The sequence below is a fragment of the Blennius ocellaris genome (assembly GCF_963422515.1).
Source record: "Blennius ocellaris genome assembly, chromosome: 10".
Classification (NCBI taxonomy): domain Eukaryota; kingdom Metazoa; phylum Chordata; class Actinopteri; order Blenniiformes; family Blenniidae; genus Blennius; species Blennius ocellaris.
In genome coordinates this window covers 12,375,313-12,386,823 of record NC_137659.1, presented here as the reverse complement: position 1 = coordinate 12,386,823, position 11,511 = coordinate 12,375,313, and the positions used below count along the sequence as shown (strand labels likewise).

General features: G+C 43.2%; 1 protein-coding gene across 2 annotated transcripts; it reads right to left on the bottom strand.

The window, feature by feature from the left end:
• Positions 1-243: 243 nt before the first annotated feature.
• On the bottom strand, positions 244-11,507 carry LOC308135464 (WW domain-containing adapter protein with coiled-coil-like). Of its 2 annotated transcripts, none has more exons than XM_080503472.1 (13): positions 11,231-11,507; positions 10,765-10,798; positions 9,412-9,601; positions 9,001-9,092; positions 5,949-6,058; positions 5,727-5,824; positions 5,308-5,592; positions 4,354-4,470; positions 3,607-3,755; positions 3,302-3,393; positions 2,809-2,995; positions 1,784-1,911; positions 244-1,697 (listed from the first exon to the last, which is right to left on the bottom strand). In XM_080503472.1, the coding sequence occupies exons 1-13, from the start codon at positions 11,269-11,271 to the stop codon at positions 1,628-1,630; spliced, it is 1,593 nt and encodes a 530-aa protein (XP_080359598.1). In that variant the 5' UTR covers positions 11,272-11,507; the 3' UTR covers positions 244-1,627. The 2 variants fall into 2 exon arrangements, with proteins under 2 accessions (XP_080359598.1, XP_080359599.1); XM_080503473.1 differs by having other exon boundaries at positions 2,809-2,992.
• Between the last annotated feature and the right edge of the window lie 4 nt (positions 11,508-11,511).

Below are 11,511 nucleotides of genomic sequence, written 5' to 3'. Positions count from 1 at the left end.
CATAAAAGCACAAGCTCAGGGTTGGAAGTAACTTTGTCCTTTGTCCCCATCTTGTGGCCAAAAAGAAGCATGTCAATTTCTCTCGGTTCATTTTTGGACATTTCGGTTCATAAAAATGTAATGATTAAACTTCACAATCAGTGTAAAGGTCAAGCAGAAAATGTGGTATAATATTTTATTCACATATTTCATGGAATACAAAGCCCCCAAACCAGTTCCCAACCCACCCCATTCCCCCAAAAAAGTGTGCACATCAGTTCTGGTGAAAACTATTCAAGGTCAACTAAAAGAACAGCTGAGACCAAATTAAAAAGAAAAAAAAAAAAAAAGGATTTTATATTAAGTGTTAGAGTGAATGACTGCAGCTCCTTGTGATGTCTGTAGAAAAAGTATCTCCTCTCATCACGAGGAAGCCTTTAAAAACAAAAGGAAAGTAGCCAAACCTGGCGAGTCGGATGAAGAACGGGCTGCAGCCACGACAGCGGAACAAAAACCAAAGACAAGTTTCCTTGTAGAAAAAAATAAATTTCTTTCTTTCAAATTTTTCCCGCACAACTACAAGGACATAATCAATCATGTGCAACAATAATTTAGCTTTATGCGACTGCGAGTACAGCCACTTCTATTCTTTTACACAATCTCTTGCTAAAGCTGCAAAAAAAGAGGAATGAAATATTCACCCAATTGGATTTGGGGAAGAAACAAAACATTAATATCAACAACAAAAAAAGAGACAAACAGCAGAAGAAATAAAACAAATGCCAGGGCTACAAGTGATTATATCTCAGATGTACTAGCAGCCAATCTAGGTCCAATATTGTAGGATTTTAGTTTTCAAATGGCTTGGGGATTTACCAAGTGCTCTTGACAAAACTAGCCAGAACTTTCCCAGTGAATCTGCACGACTGCAACCAAAACGCAGATTCCCGCCGACAGGGGGGAAATGACTGAAGCACAATTAAGGATTTTCAGAGAATTCCAGCTGGAGGTCTTTTCTTTTTTTTAATCTCATGAACATGAAAAAGACCAACCAGCCTCAAGACACGATGGGATGGTAAAACCACTGACAAGTATAGTGAGTAAAAAATAACAGTAACATCACTACCATTCAATCCACAGATTTCAATGCATGAAAAAAAAAAGTCCCATTTCATTAGTTTGGTGGCGTGATTGCGCATGTTGATGCCTCCGCCACCCAAAAAAAAAAAAAAAAACTGTCACAATATTGAGATGGATTGAGCTTACTGTGAATCTTCCTGCTCGCTACACATCAAATCACACCAGAGAAATGAGTTAAACCCAACACGATACAAACAATCCCAGGTTCACGGTCCAAGAAGGCTTCTCTGAGTGCATTTGGTGAAAGCGTCCGCCCTGATGAACTGTCGGATTGACATCTCACTTAGCGAAAACCAGTTGTGAGGTGGACACTGGAAAATAAATTCATAAAAGAAAACCATGAAAACAAACAAAAAAAAAAAGCGTGTTCAGGATGACGCTTCACCTTGTCAGTTGCTCTTACAGCAAGAACAAACAGGCCGCAGCAGCTTGTCGTCTGTGTCTTTCTCCGTTTCCCTCCATGTTTCTAATCCACCGTCCCAACTTCCCCTTTCCCGGGGTCAGGTCCTCATACCATATAGGAGTTCTGGTTCTTCAGCTTGTCCAGCTCTTTGCTCTGCTGCCTCAGAAACAAGATCCTGCAGACAAGGTACAACATGAACGCATGTCCACTCGTGTGTTTCATGAACACGATCGTGCCGCAAAATGTAGCCATTTGCCTCACCTCTGCTCCCTCAGTGTGGCTTGAATTTCACAAACGCGGACCAGGGAGCGAAGGTTTTTCATCTCTGTGCAGATCTCAGACATGTACAAACTGCCCATGTTGTGGATGTCCTCATGTAACCGAGCAGCCTGGAACGACAGCGCCAGTGTTCAGTGATGTTAGCTCAATCGAACCTCACTCACCTCAGATGTTCATCTTAAAAAAAAAACGGAGGTTTAACTTGTATTGCAAAGTCCCCCTTTTATTGATCGCCCAGAAATCTGTGGTTCTGGTGCTGAACAGCATTCCAAAATATTGCGTACCCTTTCTGGTGCTGTGGTGATGAATTGCACTCACAGGAGTGAGAGCCTCATGAATAATAAGAAGCAGCAGCTCTTCTACGTCTACCGTAGACGCCAAGTATCACTGGTGCTTTCAAACTTGCCGTTTTGAGGTCGACACTGCCGAGTATATGGACGGAGGACGGTGCAGTAACGTAGCTGGGATTCGCAACTATTATAACTGCACAACTGTGAGAAGATCTTCTCGTCCAATGAGCTATGGTACTGTGGCTTGTTTTGGGAACAAATTACACCTCATCAAACGTGAAGGAATATACCAACAACCATTGTCACAGAAACCATCATCAAGTCAGAAGAGCAGCAATGTAGACGATGCACTGTGGGGGAAACGTGGCGCCCTTGTGTTGTCGTGCTCAGCGGTGTGGCATTCACACGAGACCAGCACAAGTAGGTGTGAATGTACAAACTACAGAGTATCAAACTTTTCAACAGTGCAAGATCCCTTCCAACAGCAGCTTTTATACTCCATCGTTTCACACCTGGCTTCCCCTGTGTCTTTGCACATATCCACGACAGTTTCATGCGTTTTTGACCGATGAGCCTTAGTGATATTCAATGCTGAGCATTTTTTAGTGCTCAAAAGAATAAACAAACTTTTATTAGAATTCATACTTTCAGGCAGATCCTGTTAAATAGTCATCTCATAGTGTACTCAAGATTGCTCTGTAATGTGGAGGACCGTACCTGTTTCTCAGTGTTCTCTGAAGGCCATCCTTGGATATGTCTGATGAGGCTTTCATCAAAATGAGCTGCAAGGGTGGGAGTAAAAGAGCCGGGGTCGTCGGCCTGGGTTTGGCTGCTGCTGGAGGCTGGGACGAGGGGCAATGCAGCGCTGCATCTGTTTGATCCCATGCTCAGAAGCTCCTGGCTGCTGGAACAAACACAACTGTGTATTTACTGTGCAAACAAAAACCTGGCGTAGATGCAGACTGTGTGAATCACAGACTGACTACAGATTATGTGTTCGATCAAACAAAAAAAAACAACAATTAAGTTTAGCGCATTTACTGAACAGCAAAAAAGCAAACCAGTTCTTGCTTCATTAATGAACGCCAAACACAATAACACAAACAGCTCATTCTAAGACTATTAAAGAGAAAACCAACTAGGAAAAGTCCAGGATACACGTTACAACATTGTTCTGTGCTTTGTAATAACTTCCACTCTTAAAAGCTACCTCCTCTGTTGCAGAGTTCGGGGATCTTCTGGACGCTTTTCTGTGGTCTGAGACACGGAGGCTGATCCTGGTTTCCCTGAAGACATGCTGCCCTGAAGAGGGGAAGAGTAGAAGCAGAAAAGAAAAGGGGAAAACGTGACATAAGAGACAGGGGAGTGTGGTGGAAAAGCCACAGCAATAAGGCGACGGGAGCCAGGACACAACACAGGAAAGAGGGTGAATCAGGAGAATGAGTCACGAGTGAAGAGGACAACATCTGCTCCTCTTCCAGGTCGTCTTTTGTCACTTTTACTACCGAGGCTTACCCTGCTCTGTGAGGACGTGATGCTGCTGGAGTGCGCCACAACAAGGGATTTCTGGTTGCTCTGTGGCGTGCCGTTCCGCGGTGACACGTACGGCCGGGGCGACGACGCGTCTGACATCAGAGAGACGGGAGACTGACTGGAGTGTTGAGCTAAAAACGGAGAAAGTGAGATGAGATGATTTCATCTCAATGTTAATGACCGTTGCCTCCTATGTTCAGCGAGTTTGTCTAAAGTGACTTTTTTCCCCCTTTTTTTTATTAGAACAATGTGAATAACTTGCTGCACCTGAAGTAGCTAACTTTCAACAATGCATCCCACGATTTCTCGCTACGAGCAGTAACTGGCTCCGGCTAAATCTGGTACGAAGCATCTTTTCTTTAAGATTAATGTTTTTGCACATGGACCCTGAAAAATAAATGAAATAAATAAAGGAGCTTCAGCAGCTTGTGTAAGGAAATGGAACGTCTTTTCTTTGTCTCAGACTTAATAAATGAATTACCACAAGTATGAATTGCTTTGATGAGAAATGTCTGATACAGCATATTTTTTTTACACATTTCTTTTTGACCTCCTGTTGTAGAAATTGATTTCTGGATGAGGACACTGGTTAAACCTTGTGTCAAGGTAGTGTGAATGTGATGGGCATAGGAAAGCTTAAAAAAAAATAAGAAATCAATATTAAAAAAACAACAAAAAAAAACCAAGGTTGTGTTAGCAGATGGCGACAAAGAGCAAAGGACGGCGTACCTTGGTTGGAGTGCTGAGCAGCTGAGAGCAGAGCAGTGACGTTGAAAGCAGGTCCAGCAGTGAGGAGCTTGTGAAGCACAGACCGCAAGGAAGCTTGGGTGACAGCGGCTGCCAAGACTGGAGGAAGGAAAGAGGGAATGAACAAACACAAACATACACGTGAGTGCACACAAGGACACACAACAGGTAAGTGCACAAATAAGTTAAGGCCCCATTAACAAGACAACGGTGCCTGGCGCTACTGAAAACAAAAACGAAAATGCTCCAACTCAGTCCCCGTGAAAATGGGGGGGGCTGCCACAATGCACACCACAAGCATAGTAAATTGTTCTTCTGCACATGTGCAATAACAACAATGTCGACCCCCAGAGTGTCAGTTCATATTGTACTGGGACTTGGTAGATTTATAGTTGGAAATCACCCAGAATAGTAATCCGATTTCATTGTCTGCACATATGAATCTCCATGTATTTCCATTTTTAAGGCTTAGAAGTATTGTTGTCTGGGCATATGTGTTCGTGTGGTTCCAATACAAAAATAAACAACCGCACCCACAAGTGGCCCTACATGAAAACTACATTGTTTTCAGTGTTTGTCGTTTGTGTGTAAATGGACATGGTTTTCAAAATATCCCCATGTAAATGAAACGTTTTTGAAACCAAGACCCAAAAACAAAGCATTTTCACTTGAAACATTGTCATGCAAACTTTCAACAGCAATCCATTTATACATGATTTTTTCTTTCTTTTCACAAACAACTGGTTCAACAACAAGCACAAAATAACATGGAATAAATGAAAAAATGATCAAGCGAGTGTTCAGGTCAGACACTGTTAATAGCTGTTAATAACAGGATCATTACATATTTTGTTGCTCACACTGAATTGTAACAAAAGGTGGCACACTAATTTAAAAGCAAAGCAGCTTGGTATAAAAATGACTCTGCATCCTCACCCTCGTTGAGTTTGGCCATGTCCATGCTGCCGTTGTTCATCTGCAGCGTCGCTTGCAGCGCCGGGAGGAGCTGATGGAGGAGGGCCGGGTCTTGCAGCAGCGCCGGCAGTGGTGATTGGACAGATGGAGGCACCTGGCCCGTGGAGGAAGAGGAGGAGGACGACGACATGTTGGAAGGGGCGGAGCCTAAAGTGGCGGCAGCAGCAGTGGAATTCAGGCTCTGACTGGAAGAGGACGAGGAATGGCCACAGTTGGATGCCGAGGACTGGTCCCCTGATGAGGCCTCTGTGGAGACGAATCAAACAGAATTAGCACTTGATCTCAACGTAATTTAAAGTACTTGGAGTACTTTATAAATCTACTGGACGTTTTCTCTCTGTGCAGCAAACAACATAATAATAACATCAAGTCTTGCTTACTTGCTGAGGCTTTGTCCTGCAAGGCCTCTTGTCTGTAGTCCATGTCCCTGGGGAAGCTGTTTGGCGCCATCTTGACTGAGTCTTTCTGCCTTTGTTCCCTGAAGCAACAGCAAACGGATTTAGAGAAGGAACGCTCACAGCAAATATGAGGTTAGTTTCCCTTGAGCGATATTCAGCTCAGAATACAGTTCAGTGGTCTTTCAGCGTGGACACGGGCCCTACCTCTCCAACAGGTCCTTAGGCTTTTCCCACTGGGAGACCTCAGTTCTACAGTTGTAGTAGTACTTCTTCCCAGAGGAGCTAATGTGTTCTGTCCAGTCATCTGCTGGGTCCTGGAGCGGATCAAACACAGGTGGAATGAAGTATTAGGGCTGCTCAATTAATCGAATTTTAACGGTGATTAAGATTTTGGCTCCAGACGATCTCAAATTCATATAATCGAGGAAAAACAATGATGTTGTAGAGCCGACGAACAGTGTTCCTTGCGTGTTCAGCAAGGAACTCCAAACTTTATTCTCCATTAATCCACACTTCTCAGTAACCCTTTTTCTCTCTCTCTCTCCAACATGAAACTGCAGCGCACACGGCGTTACACCAAAATACTACCGACCGGAAACCCCGCCTCTCTGCAATATAAAGTTCAGTTAAGGTCACAATTCACCCAGTTACTGTGGGGTGGTGGGGAACTTTATTTTGTAGAGAGGCGGGGTTTCCGAACAGAAGTAGTTTTGTTGTTGCATTGTATGTGCACTCTGTTGGAGAGATGAGATGAAAAGAGAAGCATTTGACAAGTGTGTTTCAGTGGAAAATAAAGTTTGGAGCTCCTTGCTGAACACGCCGCCTCAAACTCCGATTCATCGGCTCTACACCACCACAATGTTACTTTGGACCAATTTATTAAAGTATCTCTTATTGCGTTTTATTTATTTCTTGTTTTCAAAAGATTGAGTGCAGTACAAGAGTTTATTTTTTATATATTTCACAGGAGTCTTTTTTTAAAACATGTTCAATAAATGCTGTTCCAAATTCAAATACATAATCCTGTAAATAATCGTGATTTCAATATTGCCCAAAATAATCGTGATTAGGATTTTTTGCACAATCACAAAGTATCTGTTGGCAGATGCGTCTGAGCCCAATACCCAAATATCTCGCAGCGTCACACTCTAAAGCATTTAAAGACACGCTAATTTGCAAAGTGCTGACAATGAAAATAACCGACGTCCAGATATAAAATACAGAGCAGAATTATCATAAATGATCAAAATTTAAATCCTGGACTCTGATGGACACAGCAGCATAAAGCTTTCACAACACCACCTGGTTCAAGCAGTAACCTAACCCTAACCATCACCACCAGACTATTGACATGCAATCCTAGCTTCTATTTGCTCTTTTCTACATATTTGTTGTATTTTTTTCTTATTTTAAACCTTATTGTAACCTATATTTGCAGGTCTCTAATTGAAGAAGAAACTGTTGATATTTTGTACGCGATATTGCCAAACAAAACACTATATTTAGTTTGTCAACATCAAATATAGGGCCACATGGTGTCACAGCGAGAGGGTAGTGGAGGGTTTGAAAACAGACGTGGGAAGCATGTGAAGTCAGCGCATGAGCCCGACCTGCTGCCATTTCCTTCTTGTGAGCTACAAAGACCAACACAGCACATTGTCTGGGTCAAATCCTTGTCAGTTTCAGAAACTCCTGCACCTTTCCCCAGCTCCTAACAGTGTTGACATTCCTCTTAAAGCTGTGAGGAGTCACAGCTTTATCTTGAAGCAACACTGTCAGTTTGTTGGTGCTCACAGTCATTTTTGGTTAGCATGCCTCTAGTTTAAGAGAGGTAGAGGAAGAGAAAAGCAGCTTTCAATAGTTTGATTCAATCAATTCGAAAAAAAACAAAGTGGAATCATTGTGTGCAAAGCCCTTTAGGGTTGTAACACATTGCAGCTGTTTTGTTTAATGTGGCACCTCCCCCTTTCACACAAACAGTTGGTGAACGTGTGTGACGACGGTGACGACACCGTAACAGAGGACCAGCCAGCAAAAATGCAAAAATGTTGGAGGCAGCCGACGACAACAGTGAAGCCATAAAACAGGGACCTGGCCTGTGCGGGTGGTTTTCAGGTTCTTTTTCAAAAGGATTGGACGACGCGCCAGTTTTGCCAAAACTGCCAAGTGATGGAATCTGCCGAAGAGGCAAAAATACCACGATTGCTCACCCACTTTCACCTATTTCCGGTGCAGGTTGGAACGAGTAGGAGCAGTTCTAATTACTGTATCACATTGTCTCGTCTAAAACAGATCTGGACTTCATGTGGCCCTTTATCTCTGCTTCTCCAGCTCTCAGGGTGCCATTGCGAAATCCTGAGTCACATGAAAATTAACATAGATGATGCATGTAATTCTGGAAAGTTATCATTGGTTTTATTTCAAAAATGATCACATTTTCCACTTAATTGGCCATTATTACATATATGGTTGGGTCTAGTACCTTATTGAAGTTGAAAAATGATTTATAAACAGTTTGGGGAAACACTGACAAAACGTGTCACAGAGAAAGACTAGCTCATATGTAAAGCGTCTTGTCAAGGGATAATACTTATTGAGCAAAATACATATCACCTTATGTCTCGGCCATCAATAGTACTGCTAATCTTTCATGGGGCCGTTTGGGAAAATCAGTTACCGACTCCTGGCCTAAAACATCTGAAAATATTCTTGGTGGGGGGAAAAAAAAGTGAATGCCTTCTTGTCTCAACTGGAATACCTCTTAAATTCAGCAATTCTTTTCAATAACAGACCGTAAGAAAATGCAGGGTGGAACTAATGTTTCACAGTCAGACAACAGAGAGAGATAATGACAGAGTGATTTGAAACTTTTTGAAGTGTATCACAGGGATAAAAGAAAACCAGAAGGCGCTTCAGGAAGAGAATAGACAAACTCAGATTTGGGTTAGAAAAAAAACAACACGTTGATTATTTTCTTGCTCAACTAAAGAAGTTTAAGAACCACTATGACACGGTTAGCCAGTGTTGTTGTTCCACAAGTGCTGCCACAGCAGGTCATTTCGATTCCCACTGGGATTCAAACCAGAGTCCTCCACACTCAACGTGATGCATCATCAACCCCCGGTACACTGTGGCTCTTTGAATATCAATGTAATGGGTTAAAAATGTAATCATTGCAACAGTTTTTATTCCACCCCTAATTTGTCGGTCATGAAATAGAAGGGAGATTACCATACGAGTGCAGGCGGCATCTTACCCTGTCTGCAGGCTTGTTCTGAGTAGCATGCGAGTCAGCGCCAGGGTGGGAGCTGTTGTTGTGAGAGTTCTCCTGTGGGGAGCCGCTGGTCCCTGCAACAGAAACATTCATCATGCAAGTGCAAATGCACAATGCTCAGCAGCCGGCTAAGTCATGAGGGACGGACGCAGCTGCAAAACACAGAAACACCACCCTGCACTTTATTATTCCTGGTGAATATTATTTACATTTGTCACCATTAAATCTTTTGTCCCACCTTCACCTTGTGTCCAACAAGCCTTTTCTTCTATAAAAGTAAGTCACTAGGAGTGTATATTTGTATACGAAAGGAGTTTGGGGACCATTGTTGACCGAGCATTTTGCCCGCAGCCTGTTTGAGAAGCCTCTGGTTGTCACCGGAGCCAGGCTCACCGTTTTTTCCTCTAACTGCATGAGAGGTTTTCGGCTTGCCGTGTCCCGTGCCGTCTCCGGGTCTGCTGACGGGACTCTCGTCGGAGCGCCGCAGCATCTTGTACGGGGGCGCGGGGTCCGATGAGCCATCGCGCACCTTGTCGTAGCGGTGAAGGCTGCTGGACTGGCTCTTTGGCTGAGATTTATGGGTCTGGAATAGGACGACATGTGGTAGACCGGGTCATAAAATGCACACTCCAAAAGAAACGCCTTTCCTACAGGAGATAGAATTTTTTTTTTTGCACCCCAACGGTGCTGCCAGACTGGTAATCTCATCCTTAAAACCACCAGCTGAGTAAACAGTTTTCCTGATGACAACATTCATCATTTGTATAACAAGCTGACAATCTTGTCTGTAAATTCAAACGTGAGCAGAACTGTTCATCTTTTATAATCTGATACAGGAACTACTGGCTAATGTAAACAGTGACGAATCATAGAGTTTGTGTCAGCTCACAGTAGCTAATCTCTCTTCAGTACCGGCAAAGCAGAGGAAGTCATTCAGAAATTTAACAATGACGTTACCAGGATCAGACTGCCGAAGGCTTGCGGTCCTCGCTGGTTGGAAAGGTTTCATATTGCAAAGTTTTTGTTTTGAAAAAGCCAGGAGCAGCTGTGGCCACAAACTGCTTCAGTGTCTGCTCTATAACTCAGCTCTTCAGTTTTTGTAAAATACCCACCACAAGAATGATGAGGAATAATTTGAAAGGATTCTAGTTACACATCTCGAAGACTTTTCCAAAATCTGAGTCTGCGACTAGAAATTAAATAGCTTTCGACATGTTCTGATGCCATGAATTAAGACTGTTAAGAGGCCATTCAGAGCCTTTTTGCAGTTCATAAGTGTACATCTAGGATTACATAACATGATTTAAACCGTAAGATCACCTCACAGTGGTCAATACTGAAGTTACGTCGATGCCACATCTGTCGATCCCATCAACAACCAAGACTGTGGCGGCCAACCAAATCCTATAAGTTCCCTAATAAACCTCAAATATCTCTCAAAATAACTATGGTGATTTTTGTTCCATGTCTCGAGTAGCCATGCTTATAGATGTCTGATCTTCTTTTATCTTTGACTATGACTACCATCACGCAAAATCTTGTGAGGAACCATTACAATGTGTATATGAAGAGGAACTACAAACAGGAAACACCTATCTTCGCTGCGTAGCTATAAGAATGAGAAAGATATATTTGGTTAATTCGATGGTTTTCCCGAGGTAACAAATGGTAGGTTGTGAAAACTTGAGTTGGATTTTTATTGATTAATATCTACGTCAGTGGACAATAAACACAAATGGCTGGTACCTGATAGGATTGTGAATCCCTTCTGTCGTTGCACCTGTTGAAACAAACAAAACAAACATTAGAGACGGCCAAGACTGTAATTTACAAGCTGCAATCAATTTACACCTCAAATCTACTTTATGTGGAGCATAATTAGCGAGCTAACATGTTCAGCTAGCTTCGTTAGCTCACTATGCTATCCTATCAGTAACAGCTGTTTTTCGAACAAACTGTTACCGACAGAGGAGCATCTTCCTTGTAAACCTTGAATATTTATAACGAATTTGCATGCAATGTTGACGTTATCCGTGTTAATCAGCTAACGCTGCGTTAGCTCGGAGAAGGATCCGGAACCTGACGCGAACTCCCTGAAAGCAGTTAGCTGGATGCTAACAGCTCCGAGCTAACGCCAAAACCGAAAAAATTAAATATTAAAACAACCCCTCTGGATTAAGTTCTTAAAGTAAAATGCGTGAGCTGGATTTACCCATCGCTGACTCTTGTTGGTTTCCTTGCATACATCACCATCAAGGCCGTGGTGATGTGTGTGTGTGTGCGGGGGAACCGTGGCCTCCTGTCGGTCTGCTCTCGCCGCTGTCGCCGCTCCGCGCTCGGTCTCTCCAACCCAGCAGGTCGCTACAGGTCGCGCTGCGAGCACCAGCACTGCATAGCGGGTGGTCTTTGTTGAAACCCACCCTCAGTGCATCGTCTGACACGGAGTTGGGATGGAGTCGGCCGATGTAGCTGGGCAGGAAGGCAGCGGATGCA

Coding starts and splice junctions, on each gene's coding strand:
- LOC308135464 (XM_080503472.1), bottom strand. CDS start 11,271: ATGGTGATGTATGCAAGGAAACCAACAAGAGTCAGCGATGG. Junction 5,593..5,726: donor GCAGGACAAAGCCTCAGCAA/GTAAGCAAGACT, acceptor TCGTCTCCACAG/AGGCCTCATCAGGGGACCAG. Junction 1,698..1,783: donor GCCACACTGAGGGAGCAGAG/GTGAGGCAAATG, acceptor CCTTGTCTGCAG/GATCTTGTTTCTGAGGCAGC.